This window comes from Budorcas taxicolor, chromosome 11, assembly GCF_023091745.1.
Source record: "Budorcas taxicolor isolate Tak-1 chromosome 11, Takin1.1, whole genome shotgun sequence".
Lineage (NCBI taxonomy): Eukaryota > Metazoa > Chordata > Mammalia > Artiodactyla > Bovidae > Budorcas > Budorcas taxicolor.
In genome coordinates, this window is record NC_068920.1 from 67,292,848 (window position 1) to 67,308,846 (window position 15,999).

At 43.6% G+C, this 15,999-nt stretch overlaps 1 protein-coding gene across 2 annotated transcripts in view; it reads left to right on the forward strand.

The window, feature by feature from the left end:
* TMEM182 (transmembrane protein 182) overlaps nt 1–15,999 on the forward strand; it is a 92,335-nt gene that overhangs the window by 17,702 nt on the left and 58,634 nt on the right. For both annotated transcript variants that reach the window (XM_052649834.1, XM_052649832.1), the window contains exon 4: nt 13,738–13,875. In XM_052649834.1, coding sequence (XP_052505794.1) covers nt 13,738–13,875 — 138 coding nt within the window. The remainder of the gene's footprint in view (nt 1–13,737; nt 13,876–15,999) is intronic.

Genomic DNA, 15,999 nt, shown 5'->3' on the forward strand with positions numbered 1-15,999 from the left:
AGTTAATGATTGCCGCCAGGCCTCCATATCCTTAGGCACCTGGGAGTACGTTAATCGATGTAATTGGAATGTAGAAAAAGAAATATAGTAGTTTTGATGTTAGCAATACTAGACTTTTGAGTTAATGAATTTTCTCTTTTGTTATAGATCACTGTACTCCTCTTTCTTTGTTATAAATCATTGTGTCCTTGCTATATAAAAATGTAACTTTATCACTATCTTAAGACTAAAATAGATTTTAAGGGGAAACAAGTTTTCTGATCGATTAACCTTTATCAATAGAAAGAAAGGTGGGGCCATAAAATGTTAATCAGTCTCCAGACCAGAAGATATCGTAAAACAAATGTAAGATCCTTGTAAGAACAAAGGTATGCTGAAAACACTGTCTTTAGATAAAGGTCGGAGCAGCTGACCCTGCGTGACTCTGTTTCTTACATTTATCTCTATGTATAACTAAAAGTATAAAAGTGGACCTGAAAAATAAAGAAACAGATCAGTTCCTGGAATGACTGGTCTCCTCATGTTGTTCTTTCTCTCACTTTCTGGCTGAATTCCCATCTGGAGCGTGGAGGCTTGCCAAGCCTACTAATTTTGCTGGGGCTTCTAAGATCTGACCAGGGAGGCCTTTGTGTCCCCACTCCTTCGGGAGAATGGGAAGACACCTATGGCCTACGTAGGTGGTGCAAACTCCTTGTCTCGGAGTTTTATTGGTTTTCCACGTAAACCAAGTTATTCAGCCTCTTTTCTCCACTAATATTTCCTACTACACTATCCTTTTCTAATCTCTCTTTATATCTGTAATCAAATAAGTTCTTTCCTGGGACGCCGACTCCGTCCCCGCTTCGAATTCCCTGGATCCACTGGGGCTGGACCCCAGCAGTTTTCTTTCCCTATAAACGTCTGGTTTTCATATTAGGATAACACTGGCCTCATAGAATGAGTTAGAACGTATGACATCTGCTTCTTTCCCTCTGGGATATTGTAGAGAGAGAACTGGCATAATTTCTTCTTTAAATATTTGGTAGAACTTAACAGTAAACCCATCTGGATTGAATCCATGGATGTGGACCTGATGGCTTAGGAGGGACAACTGCATATTTATTGAAAAATTCCACGTATCAGTGGACCCATGCAGTTCCAACCCATGTTGTTCCAGGGTTTCAACTGTGTATCCGGTTGATTGATGACCTTGTTGAGCCTGGCTGTGTCCTTTCTGATTTTCTGCCAGATGGATCTGTCCACTCTGACAGAGAGGTGTTGAAGTCTCCCAATTTAACAGTGTATCCTTCTTATCCTCCTCTAAGTTCTCTCAGTTTTTGCCCCACATGGTTTAATACTCTGTTGTTATGTACATACACATTAAGGCAAAGTCTACACTTAACAGTGTACGGAGCTTCCCTGGTGGCTCAGATGGTAAAGAATCTGCCTGCAACTTAGGAGACCCAGGTTTGATCCCTGGGTCGGGAAGATCCGCTAGAGAAGGGAATGGCAACCCACTCCAGTATCCTTGCCTGGAGAATTCCATGAACAGAGGAGCCTGGCGGGCTAGTCCATGGGGCCGCAAGAGTTAGAATGACTGAGCGCCTAACACTTTTACTGGTTTTCATCCTATTTATACTTAACGTTCTTATTGATCTTAACCCTGCCGTTTTAATTTTCGTTTCCTGTTTGTTCTCTCTGTTTTTCGTTTCTCTTTTCTTTATCCTGCCTTTCTAAGGGTGACTTGGATTTTTCACAATTTCATTCCACTTGAACTAGCTGAAGGTTCTCAGAGTATCTCTCTTCTCTGCGCCATCTGACTGTCTAGATCATCCACTGCATTTTTATTTGGGGCTACTATATTTTTCATTTCTAAATTTTCCTTTTGGTTCTTTTTTATATCTTTCATTTATTTGCCAGCAACGTTTGTTTTCTCTTCAGTTTGGGTCAAGCATATACTTTGAAGACATTTTTATCATGACTCGCTCAAAGTCCTTCTTAGATGATTCTAACATCTCTATCTTCATTGCCATCTAGTGAGTGAGCTTTCCCATTGAAGTTGAAGTTTTTCTGGTTCTTGGTATGACCTCATTTAAAAATGAAGCCAGATCTTTGACTGGGCCATTGAAAACCTCAATAAAGTTAGAAGACTGAAAAAAAACACAGAGGGTGACTGCAGAGAAATGAGAGATTAACATCAAAGATACTTTTACAAAATCCCATGTATTTGGAAATTAAATGTCTGCTGCACCTGGTCTTAAGTCTCTGGATATATTCCAGTGTCTCCTAGTTTAAAGTCGATGGGAAGTTGAATAGAATTTGTATCCTACTGTTGTGTGAAAATTGTATAAATCTTAATTATGTCAAATTGGTTCATAATGCTCTTCAGGTATACTGTATTCTTCTACTTCTCTGTACATTCATTCAGTTAACTTCTGAGAGTTTGATATTGAAACTCCAACTAAGAAATCTTAATTTATCTACTTAAAACAATTGTAATATATAGTGAAACTATATGTAACTTTGTTCTGTATTTTCCAAATCTCCTGTAAATGTGTCATCATATTTCACAATTTAAAAAATAAAAAAGAACAATGAAAAAAAATGAAGCCAAGGATTTGGACATATTATGTTAGTAAACACGAGATCGTCTGGGTGTTTTTTTTTTTTTTTTTTTTTTTGCTTTTTTGACACTGCTCCTGCAGGAGAAGGGTGGGCATTGCCTCAATAAAATCAGGTGGGATGGAATTCCAGGTTCCCCATTTAGACTGTGTTGACATAAGGAGGAGCCCTCCTTGGTACTTCTGGGGCATAGTGAAAGTTCTGGCTTCCCACTATGCTTCTGTTGATGCCATCCTGACCAGGAGGGGCAGGACTGAATCATTACAACTTTAACTATGATTTCCACTTACATGATAGGTTTGCAAAGGAGTCCTCATTACTATGGTTGATGGGGAAACTCCTAAATCTTTACTGGCCTCCTCTCATATTGCCCCAGGGGGAGGGATGTCTAACTTCCACGTTGCAGGGGTGGAAGTCCAGGGTCCCCTTGTGGTCTCCACTTTCACTGTGAATGGTGGCCCCGTTACTCTATGAAAATCAAAGTCTTGACCCCACATTCAGCTTTGTCTTCTGCATCTTTGCATGTGAGTGGAGGGGGGAGGGCACCTTACTACAGCCTCTCGGGAGTCAAAGACTAGGCTCCCCTCTTGGTCTTTGCTGATCAGAGTGGGGTTGGGGCCAACATTTATTCTGTGTGTTTTTTTTTTAAATTATTTTATTTTTGACTGCATTGGATCTTCATTGCCGCGCTTGGGCTTTCTCTAGTTGCCTCAAGCGGACAGCTGTTTTCTAGTTGTGATGTGCAGGCTTCTCACTGAGGTGGCTTCTCTTATTGCAGAGCATGGGCTTCAGGGTGCGTGGGCTTTAATAGTTGCAGCACACGGGGTCAGTACTTGTGGCTTGTGGGTTCTGGGGTGCAGACTCAGTAGTGGTGGTAAACGGGCACCATGTGGAATCTTCCTGGGCCAGGAACTGAACCCGTGTCCCCTACATTGGCAGGAGGGTCCTTGACCACTGAACCATCAGCGAAGCCCTCTGTGGTGTTTGACTTGTGTCAAGTGGTTATTTTCTAAAAGTTTCTTGCTTTGATAGGCAGTCCCTTACCTGGTTCTTTGGTGGTGGTGGTGGTTTAGTTGCTCAGTCATGTCCCACTCTTTTGTGACCCCCAGGACTGTAGCCCACCAGGCTCCTCTGTCAATGGGATTTCCTTCTCCAGGGGATCTTCCCGACCCAGGGATCAAAGCAAACTGTTTTTGTTGGAAAGTGTTTTGACTGTAAATGTTGGCATTTCTGGATTGCTTGCTTTTCCATATGCGCTGAACGTTAGTGCCTGGTGGTGATAAAAGCCTCACCTCCCTTCCCTCTTTGGCACGACCCCAGCAGGGGGCTGGTCTGCTGCTGTGGCCCTTGCTGTTTGCCAGTTGTTGGCTCCCTGAGCTCTAAGTATTGGATGAATGAGCGAAAATAAAACCTGAACTCACCATCCCATCATTCCTTGGACTCCAGGTTTCCCAGTCGGCCTTCTTCTCTCCCGTCTTTCGGCCTCTTCTGTTTGTTTCATAGATGATCACCAGGGATTTTCGTGGTGACTAAAAGAAGCAATAGGGGAAGGTACGTGTGCTTCATCTTCCTGGAAGCAGAAGTTCACTTTATCTAGTTACATTCTGAAAGCACAGCTGACCGGATTCACGGATGGCCTGGTGTGAGGTGTGAGGGAAAGAGCAGAGTGAATGAGGACACTTTCTTAGCAACTGGAGGGATGAAGCTGTTATTTTTAGTGGTCGGGAAGGCTGAGATAGATTGCTAAGAGGAAGCTTGGGTAGTTTTCGGACATGTTGAGTTCAGGACACCTAGTGCAGATATTATGTAGGCTTTGGGGTCCCAGAGTTTGGAGTTAAAGTGGCCCTTTGGGGAGAAAGTGTGCATTTGGGAGACATTGCTTGGGGGTGTATTTAAACCATGAAGAAAAATAAGACCATTTGGAGAGTGAGATAGAGAGAAAGGAGGTCGGTCTGAAGTCAGAGCCCTAAGATGATCTGTTGTTCAGAAGTCAGGAAGAAGAGGAGAGACCCACAGAGGAGACTGGGGATGAGCAGCGAGGGAAGAAGGAAGAAAACCAGGAGAGCATGGTGTTCTGCAAACCAGAAAGAGAGTGCTTTCTAAGAGAAGGGAGTGATATGCTTGGCCAAATGCTACCTCGAAGTAGAGTGAGGCGTGGATGGAGGTCTGACCCTTGAATTGAGCAGGCTGTCCACAATAACTTGACCTCGTGCTTTGCAATCTAGATTTATTTCTTCTCAGGCTCACTACCCCTATATCCCCTTTAACACATACATCACATTTTGTGTAATCTCTCTTTTCTTTCTTTTACCTTTAAATGAGAGTATATGAATGATGCATGTAAGTCTTGCTGGATAAATTTCAGTGCTGACATGTGGGATTAATTAGATCCAGTGAGTTTATCAATTATTGCAGCTGTTAATTGCTCAAAGACACCATCACCATTGCTTCAGAGTTGTTCACTGATCCATATATCTTGTTTCTGCGTATTAAAACCTACTAATCTGCTGACAAATATATAAGAAGAAAAATGTTATAAAAATCTTTAATATCACAACAAAATGACTTATTCCATTTCCTGTGACAGGCTCCTATTATGGGCAGTCATTGAACAAACCCACCTACTTTATTTTACAAATACTGCCTCCCTGGATCTTGAGACCATACTGTCAAGTAGAATTCATTGCTGCCTTTTCAAAGCCAAGGAAACCTAGAGCATTTGGGTTTCTCAACTCAGAGTTCAGCTCTGCAGTGAGCTGCTTCCATTTCCGTAGTCGCCTTCTTGATAACATTGTAAGGGAAATTATGCCATATTTTTCTAACAAGCAATATATTGTTTAAAACAAAATCTATTTGTTATTTAGGAGAGAATTGGTGAGTTCTAGTATATTTAGTTTTGGTATGGTGACTCAATGTGAGTTTTTTTCTTTTCTTTTTTACTCTTTATTGCTCTTTACAAACAAGTGTGGGGTTATAGAAATAAAACTCAAGTGATTTTTAAATGTAGTTATTTTAAAACATGACTGATTTTTATAAAGTGCTTTTTCCAGGACTCAGATCCATTGCTCCGGGACTGCCTGTGGCCGTGACAGAGCATCGATCTAGTGTTGTTAAGGGAAATGACACGTCTTGTGGAAAGCCAAGTGTTAACTTGTTCCCAAAGCAACAGCTGTTGCGACACAATATGAAGGGCATTTGCCCTAATAGCTTGTTGTGTTGAGGAGCTCCAGAGGGAAGTCTTCCAAAGATGTATCTTATCACTGCAAATAAATAAATAAAACCAGATCCCCCACTACATCATGTACAAAGTAGCTATGGGAATGCTGTGTTTGATCTTTTCAATGGTTTTCTGCCTAAAATGTGCAGTTTCGGCAGGCTGGTCTTCTCTAGTGGAGAGCTGGAAGTTCAGTCTATGCAGTTGATTATCAAAGGGAAATATTGACTATTCACTTGTTGAAGCTCTAACCAGGGAAGTTGGAAGTGACTCCTAAGACTGCTCTACTTTTTTTTTTTTTTTAATCAGGAAACAAACAGAAAACCAGGGAAGCTGGATAGTGATCACTTCTCAAAGCATGCAGCAAATAGAAGATAAGTCGGTGAAGACTCAGGGGTGCCGATAGGCATATCTGCCCTGTTCCTTCAGACTGAGCCCCAGAAGAGGCCTAGTCAGTGAGAGATGGGGAGAGGGGTTTAGGTCTTTGGTGAATGCTGACTTTGAACAGCAAAGACCAGTGGAAAAATTGTGACTCTGTTGGTGAATAAGCAGTGTGAGAGTTTGTTTTGGAGTGAATGAGGCAGGCTTGCCCTGCTAGGGACACAAGCCATCTTGTCTGTCCCCAGGAGACAGTCATTTCACACCTGCGAGCTAGCACTCCTCCCTTGGGGGTTCACATCCCAAACCGTGCAGGTCTGGGTTCCAGGCTGGCCAGCTACTCTTCCAAGGTGTTCGCTGACGGGGACCGGCCCTGCTTGCCTGCAGGGCCCTCGCACCGCAGTAGCCAACGGGTACTCTCAACTCTATTCCTTTATTTTCTTCCTAGAAACTTTTGAACTCCCTTTTGTTATTACAAGTCCTTGATAAGGTCTCTTGCCATTACATTTTACTCATAGACAGGCTAGTTTCCATGAAGTATTGTTAGATCTTTTGGGGTGCCTTTATCTCTAAGTATTTTACCCTTTAAAAAAAAATCAAGAAAATGTAAATGTATAAAATAAAGAGAAGGGAGTATGTGTTTTACTTCCTTTGTTTCTCTTTCTCTCTGAACAACACCCCCCCACCCAAAACCAGACTGCAAACCTTTTGCCAATGGTGTGATTATTGATAGATTAAAGCTCTATGTGGATAAAACACCTGTTTTAATTTAGCAATGATTTTTTGTATTGTTTGTAGGGAAAGTTTCATGTAATGTGGGCCGAAGTGTTCTCCTGGTGAACAGCTGTATTCTACAAGGACCCTTGTGACGTCCCTCCTGCCTCTCTCTCTCTCACCATTTCCCCAGCACCAAAGCTTTCCCTCTCTGTGCTCACATACTAAGCTCCCTGCACACAGCTCTTTCTTCCTTGATTTTTGTTCATGCTTTCTGCTCTCTGCCTCCATTTCCTGTATTCCTGCGCTCCCATTTAAGAAGTAATTCCTCCAAGGAACCTTCTGTCATATGCCAAGACTGGGTCACGTGCCCTTCTTTATTCCTGGGCGGTGTACCACGGGGTCCTGCCCTGGCACTTGGCATAGCTGCAGTCATCTGACTGTGGCTTTCACTCCCAGCAGACTGCTTGGTAGCACATGTTGGACATTCTTCATGGCATATCACCAGTCTGTACTTATCTAGCACAGTGCCTGGTACACAGTAGATTTCTCAGTCCGTGTTTGAGCGTGGGTGAAGGAAAAAGTGGAATTTAATTCAGTTGTTAATCGCTTCTTTTGTTGGTGTTTTATGAGAAAAATAGAGGAGAAATATCAAATCATTTTAGCGCTGTGCAATTCCTAAACTAACTTTTCTGAGAAAGAAGTAGAGAAACTACTTTTGAGTCAACTCCCTTAGAGAAAGATTCCTGGATGTACATTTGTGACAAAAACCCATAAAATTCCTCAGAGAAATGTGTGTCTAGGGTATTACGGAGTTTTGGAGGCAAATCATCTGAAAGATTTGGGCTCAGGGGTCCTAAGAAACTTACAACAGAATATTCACCATCAAATAAACAAGGATTTGCTATACTTGTTTCAATTGTCTGCCCAAAGCTTTGGGTAAACAGGTTCATATTTAATGTTTAAAAAGTATGTGAGTAAAGGGATCCTAAGATTGTTCCTTTTCTGGCTCAATATGAAGGACAGCAGGTCGTCTCAGGAATAGACCTGACTTTTTAAGAGGGAATCCATTAATGACGAAATCTGTCTCTCTGCTAGCATTGTTAGAGTTTGGCAGGGTCACCTACAGAAGTTCCCAGTGTTCTTGATCATTTCTGTGCACTGGGTGTTGAGGAGTGTAGGAAGGACAGTGACACAATCCTTGGTGCTCCCAGCATCTAGGTGTTCACATCTCCCCACTTGAATGCTCAGCTCTGCTCTTCCTGTGCCCGCTTCTCCCCAGGAGTGATTCCAGTGATAATGGCCCCCTCCAGTCGTCGTGATCAGAGGCCAAGACCATCGAGTGGTTGCCATTGTGAATGAGTGTGCTTCGTTCTTTCCCATGGTCATTAAACATCTCAGCAACCTTGACTGTATGTATATATTGAGATTTCAGTGGGGACTGAGTGATAAGTTAGCAATCATCCGCTTATTCGCATTTTGTTGAGCATCCATTGCATGTCAGGTATAAAGCTTTCCCTAGAGTAGGAAAGATGGGCCAGACTGCGTCTTTGCCCTGCAGGAGGGCCCCGGCCAGAAGTGGATGTGGGAATGTCAAGAAGGACAGTGCAGAGTGCTGTCCAGTGATGGGCAGGCTTTGGGAACTCTGACAGAGTGTGAGGCCAGGCTCCACTCCACGCTGACCTGCATCTGCTCTTTCAGTCTTCTTAAGGGCGTGGTAGGATGGCTGTCAGTATTATCACAGTATAGAGACAGAAGAGACGGACTGACAGAGGAAAGCTTGATGATTATGTGTGCGCACGGAGGCCTTCGTAGAAAGGCGAGACCTGAAGAAGCTGATAGTCCTGGGAACTTACATATCTTTTAGCAGAGTGATGAACATGGAGGTGTGACAAGACAAAGGAAGAAGAAATTTGAGCCTGGGTTTTAAATTGTGGGAAAGTGACCAGGAGAAATATATGAGAGAAACTAACAGAAGACATGGTTTGTTTTGGTAGGTTTGTTTGGTAGGTTTGAAGACCCATCCTTATGCTGACTTGCTGTCTTTTTCGTGGCCGTAAAACTCCTCCTCTGGAGGTCCTCATTTCTCCGAAGTTTCTCCTTCCTCCCGTCAGACAATAAAAACTCCTACCAGCGTGTGTTGATTCTGTGTGCATTGGTCCCCATTTGACCCCAGCTCACAGTAACCCTGGTACCAGCCTGGCATGTGTGGGGGTGGCCTGTTCTGATGTCCTTCACCTGGCTTCTGAGAACCTTGCCTTCTTCCCTACTACGACCTTGAGGATGCCAGAAGGGCAGCCCAGACAGTGACTAACGACCGTGGGTGTGCCCCAGCTCTACCGGTGAGAGAAGCCACGCTCCTCGGCGTCAGGGCCTTTCCCAAGGTCACAAACGCCGCCGGTGGGGTGGCAGGGGCCCCGCCCTCCGAGGCACCTTCTGCCTCTCAGCTGTTCCTTCGCAGCCAGGCTTACAAGAGGAAAGTAAATGGTTCTCTTTGTCCTGAGAATCCACGGCCTGGGCAGAGCACGTGACTTGGCACGTCCTCTGCTGTGGCGCTCAGACACGGCCGCGCCGGGCAGCCTGTCTTTCCGCTCCGGTGCCGGCATCTCTGTATTTTTAGACCCGACGTCGCCAAGGCAAGCGGTGTGTGGAGATGCAGGGCCGGCTTGCTGGCCTGAGCAGCAGAAGCGGCCTGCCCGAAGCTACCGCAGCATATGCCGCGGGCCCTCGTTTGCCGACGAGGACAGGGGAGGGGGTGGTAGTGCTTTGTTTTGGCTTCATTTTAGAACGGCTTATAGCACTCCACAGTCTGTGCCCCAGGATGTGTCGAAACACAGGACCGGCTTTCTGAACTAGCTTCATGAGGTGTCTGAGGCAAGATCGCAAGCTTTGAAAAGGGAACACCACTGAAGTTTATCTTGAAACTGCGAAGACAATATTTACATTTTTATAGACACAACAGAGTAATTAATCAAAACACTATAGATTTGGAATCGTCATTTGGATTGACTTTCCCGTCTCTGCGCTCTGTATGAAAGAGGGTTTGTTGTGTAAATTAAAGTATTACAAAAGCCAGTCCAGGTGTCTTGGTACCTTAACGGAACAGCCTGTGCGGCGTACAGACCATAGCCATGAAGACAGCCTTTGTCCTGCTGGACTCTCACCGCCCCAACAGCAGAATCACTAAAGCTCAGGGTACTTCTGCTGCCCTCCCCTCTCCCCACCCAGCCACAGCCCCCCGCCCGGAGGCTCTAGTAACTGCTTCACTTGTTTGCCTTGGTCTGTCCTTTCTCCTGCCAGTTCATTCTCTGTCCATCTACAGGAATGATGTGTGTGTGTTAAGTTGCTCAGTCGTGTCCGACTTTGCGGCCCAGTGGACTGTAGCCCGCCAGGCTCCTCTGTCCATGGGATTGTCCAGGCAAGCATACTGGAATGAGTTGCCATTTCCTTCTCCAGGGGATCTTCCCTACCCAGGGATTAAACCTGAGTCTCCTGCACTAGCAGGTGGATTCTTTACCATCTGAACCACCAGGGAAGCCCGTGAAAGTAATACTGTAAGGGTGAAAGTTTAATCGATTCAGGAAAATAAACTGAGTACTTCAGGAGAACCATTTCGTCTGTTGTTAGTTATTTAACAACAACGGCTGTTGTTAATGATTCATCCTCCTCCTCATTACAACACCCAACCAAGGACCACTTTGTTAGGTTAGTTCACCAATTATTTAGAATTAACAACTTCATTTCTTTGAAAACAGTAGTTAATTCTGGCCTCTCAGTGATTCAGATGAAGCTTTCCTTTAATTAATCCAAATTGTGATGATGTAGATCACATGTAAATCTATTCATATTGTATATCTTGCTTCTAAGTTCTAAGGAATTAATAGAAATTCAATATTATTTAAGTTGAGCTTTGGGTTGTATTTAATGGTAGAAATGGATTTTTAGAGATGTTTTCACTTGGCACAGTTCAGAGCTTTCAGAGACAGAACTTGCAGTTTTCATGGGCTCCTATTAAGAACAAGGAAACAGATCGAGTGTTCTCAGAGATACATTCAAGATCTGGGAGTCTTAAACAGTATATAAATCACTAACCAAACAAGAACATACTTTAAACTTTTTGGTGTCTATGTACTAGAACTGAAAGCTTGCCCTATCCTAGACCCATGAGGTTAATACATATCTTTTAAATATTGACTACATTGTTGACAAGAGCATTTTATTACAAAGCATGTAAAAATAATAGTAGTAACAAATATTTTTGATTCTTTATTGCATGTAACTACTGTCCATGTATGTTTTCAATCCTTCCTATAAACTTATTTTAAGGATAGTGCTTTCTGGTTTAGAAAACTGTGTTCTATCGGAGTCACACAGTAATCTCTCAAAACACATGCAACGTAATTCACTTCATGTTGAAAAGTCTCGGATTGCCTCAGTTTTACTTCAGACAGTGAAGGAACTACCCAATTCCGAGACGATTCTTCATTACAACTGAACATTTCCATTCTGGAATCGAAGAGTGCCACATATGCAAAGTAGGTAATATAATTAGCTAAGAAACAGGAAGTTCCAAGAAATTCTGAAATAGGCTGAGAGTTGCGCACTTTGGAACGCCGAAGCGCGGGCAGAAATAAAGACTGTGGTGACTGCCGTAAGGAAGTTCACTTGGAAGCTGTGTCTGTATGGTCACAACTCTCCAGGCAGCCAGGACCCCCTCCAAGAAGTACCAGTCTGTTGCTCCTGCCTTTTCCCAGGGACTGAGAATCCAAAGTCAGGCGGTTGTGCTAGAGCAAACCAGGGCAGGAAGTAGCAGGTCTCAGGGTCAGCAGTTCTTGGGGGCGTTTACCCCCCATCTCCCTCCGGCTCTCTTTTGCTCTCACCCTCACTGGATGCTTTCTCTCTCTGGCAGTCCCTCTGATATGGTTAGGAGTCCTTTTAAGGGCTCCAAAGAGCTCCGGTACCCAGAGCTGTCAGTCCCAGTGCAGAAAAGAATCCAGCAAGAGGCAAAGGGATAGACAAGAAGTGATTTCTTAGAATAAGGTTAGTTGTGAGGTTTATAAGCAGACAAGTGAGAAATGCAGTGCCCTGGAACTTACTGGGCTACAGTTTCATAGTCAAAGGAGAGAAGTGGGGAGGGGGAGAAGAGCTTCTTTGTTTTTCTCGAATGGATGTCATGCTTCCATTAGCAGTTCCTCCTCGAGGTTGAGCGGGCGAGTATTCTTGTCTCTGCATGGTCAAGCTAGGTCCACAAATTATTGGTTTTTTGTGTGTACAGAAGGTGTCCTAATGGGTCGCTAACTTCCTGAGCTCACTGGACAGGATGTGGGGTGACTAACACCTAAGTTTAAGTAACTGTCAGTGGTGAATACTCAGGTCACTCTGATTCCAAAAGCTGTGTTTCTCTACTGTACTATGCTTTATCATTTGTCATGCTCCACTTTCCCCAGACCAGTGCTTGTTGACATTTACACCCCGCTTGCCACCAAACCACCTCCTAATAGTGCAGTGAATGAGGTGCATGAAAGTGTAAGCTGTGAGGCTCCTCTGTCACCTAGTAACTCTGGTCGGACAGGGAAGGCAAAGGTTTGTCTCAAAGCCTTCCCTCTTACTTCCCACAGTCAAGTCGACCAGTACTTTCCTGCCCTGTGCCCTGCGGAGCTGGAATACAACCACAGAGAGCCTCCTTACACAGTCAACCCAGCAGCCATGCCCCACGAGGCGCATCGGCGTGTGAGGTGAAAGCCTGCCCTTGTGTTCTTGCCTTCAAAACCCAGTTACACAAAATGTAAACTTCCTCTTCCTATTTAACTACAGTGGCTCCTCTGCTCAATATTCCATCTTCCCATCCTCTTTCCTCTTAAAGATTCCAGCTGATTTATATATATTTTGCCAGGTGCGCTTCTTGAGAAAAATCATTCTTTACTTTCTTATGAAGTTTCTGTATTTTCATAAAAAAGTATAATTTCCCCAGTATGTTGTGCTACGCTTTCCCTCATTTACACATGTAGGAATTTGTTTTTGTGTTTTAGCCTTTGGGAAATGACAAATGTGTTTAGTGGATCAGTAATTATCCCACTCAAAAATGGTCATTAGAATTCCTCTTTATTCGATTACTATATGTCACCAAATCTACTGTTTATCACCAGCTGCATCTATTAATTCAGACTTACTGACCCTTGACTAAGAGACCACTATAACTTTTCAAATCTTTCTTTAAGTCTTAAAAATATCTTATTTTAAGTCTCAGTCTTTACAAACCTTTTTTTTTTGGCTTTGCTTGTCATTTTTATTACCTTAAGACTATTTTCCAATAGAGTCACAATCTAAATAAGAGCCCACTTTTTGGTTAGGAAACTTGGGGGACTGTTACCAGCTTCTCAGGGATCACTGCAGTACAAGCATCATCTGGGCAGGAAGTAAGAGGCAGTGTTTGTGGATGTGAATGCCTTTTTATGTCTTTGTCCATTTGGTGTAAACTCCTGTGTGTGACCCATCTGGGAACTTGCTCAAGAGGAGTCTTTATAGAACTCTGAGTGTTCCCATTTCTAAATGGATAAGCTGGTCAGAAAAAGAGCTCCCAGAGTATGTTAAGCTTGCGCGTGGTGTAAATACCAAGCTTGTGTTGATAGAAGTTCGGCATCATTGAATCCAAAGTCATCTGGTGAGGCTTCATTTCAAAGATAACTCAGGACCACTGCCTGGGAGGCTGCCCAGCAGTGCTGGGGCTGAAATTAGAAACATGCAGAAGAGAGAAACTTACTGTGCGACAGTCTGCCGTGTTCACAATCTAAGCGTGCCTTACTTTTCTCCTTTTCTCCTGGGACCTGTAGTTTACCGTGGCTTCTGGGCAGTCCTGATGCTTCTGGGGGTGGTCGCTGTAGTGACTGCAAGCTTTCTGATCATCTGCGCAGCACCCTTCACCAGCCACCTTCTCTACAAAGCCGGGGGAGGCGCCTACATCGCTGCAGGTACGTCCAGTGTGAAGGCTGTGATTTCTAGCTGTGGAATAGGTCTTTGTATTTTCCAGTTCTGGTTTCAGAGGTGAGACTTCTAGGAGTTAGTAATATGCTAATATGCACATAGAGTATTTCCTGAGTACTGCCTAGGTGGCACACACATTTCCAGGGACTTTGTGTTTTCCATTTGCTCATTGTATCCAGGTTCTGTGAATGAAGACAATAGGCAGGAAAGCTCTGCTATAAGAGCCTTTTAATCTCCCTTGTCCTGTTAAAGTTCCACGTGTAAAATGGGTGTGTTGACACGTCTGTCTATAACATCTGGATGTTTGTGAAGCCTCTTGTGTGTGCCTAAGAAGATAGCCCATTACGATATTACAAACCCTCATGATTTATTTATCTCAGGTGAAAATCAATTTTTTTACATCTTCCTTCCATTTTCATAACTGTGGTTCATATGTGTTATCTAAGCACCTTCTCTGTAAAACCTGCATTTAAAATAAAATAGCTATTTTAAACTAAAATAGTCACCTTCTAAGTGAAGTCGCTCAGTTGTGTCCGACTCTTGGCGACCCCATGGACTGTAGCCTACCAGATTCCTCCATCCATGGGATTTTCCAGGCAAGAGTACTGGAGTGGGTTGCCATTTCCTTCTCCAGAGCATCTTCCAGATGCAAGGATCGAACCCGGGTCTCCTGCATTGTAGGCAGACGCTTTACCATCTGAGCCACCAGGGAAGTCCACCAGTCCTTCTAAGTGCCACTGAAATTATCATACAAATAGTACAAATAGAAAAATAACCGAATAGGTGAGTTTTGTGAGTTTTAAGACTTTTTGTGATTTTTAACACTTTTTCTCTTCATCAGGAATTAAAATTCAGAGCACTAACCTGAAAACACAAGTGCAATATCTTTTTGTAAACATAAGAATTCTAGGAATTTAGACAAACTTCAGCCTAAGAGCCAACTGTGGAGGAGGAAATGGCAACCCACTCCAGTATTCTTGCCTGGGAAATCCCATGGACAGAGGAGCCTGGTGGGCTACAGTCCATGAGGTCAAAGTCGGACACAACTGAGCACTAACAAGACCCAGCTGGACCTGCCTTTGCTGTGTTGCAGGATCACATGAGAAGGTCCAGGGGCCTCACCTGAGACTGTAGTGGCCGTGGAGGGCGGGACAGGCTGGGCGGCTCAGCGGCCTTTGTAGTTGCTGCAAAGACAATTCATGTTGCTGCCCAGAATCACTTAACCAATGGTCAGTTAACAAAATGGCTTCTTTGAGCATTATGTTTGTATAAAAATTATACTTAATTTTGCACAGGGAATAAGAAGAGTAATCTCTGCTCAATAAGCTTTAAAAACCCCACGAAACAACAACAACAACAACAACAAATGAGACCAAAGCCCACCCTGGGGACAGGGGCCCTATGTAACCTATTCTGTCTTTCTATTCATCTCTTATTTCAACTGTTCTCTTCACTGAGTCTTCAGGGAGCCTTTATCAAGGGCCCAGATTTACCCATCTGAGCTCATGATTTTAAAAATAACTGTAAATATGTGGAATATAGTTTACATACCACAAAATGTACAATTTTGAAGTGTGTCATGCAGTGTTTTGAGTACATTTCCAGAGCTGGACAAAGATCAGCAGTATCTGATTACAGAATATATATATTTTTTATCTTATTACAAAGAAACCTCATCCTCCCCTCCCCTTCTCTCTCCTCTAGCTCTGGTAACCACCAGTCCACTTTCTGTCCCTGTGAGTTTCCTCTTCTGGACATTTCATGTCTGTGGAATCACACTGTGTCTGGCTTCTTTGACTTAGATCTCACAACTGATAATCTCTCTATACTTCATAATTCCATTAGACCAAATCCCTTATTCAGATATTAAAAGATGATGCTGTGAAAGTGCTGCGCTCAATATGCCAGCAAATTTGGAAGACTTACCAGTGGCTACAGGATTGAAAAAGGTCAGTTTTCGTTCCAACCCCAAAGAAGGGCAATGCCAAAGAATGTTCAAACTCCGGCACAGTTGCACTCATCTCACACACTGGCGAAGTAATGCTCAAAATTCTCCAAGCCAGGCTTCAACAGTATGTGAGCCATGAAATTCCAGATGTTCAAGCTGGATT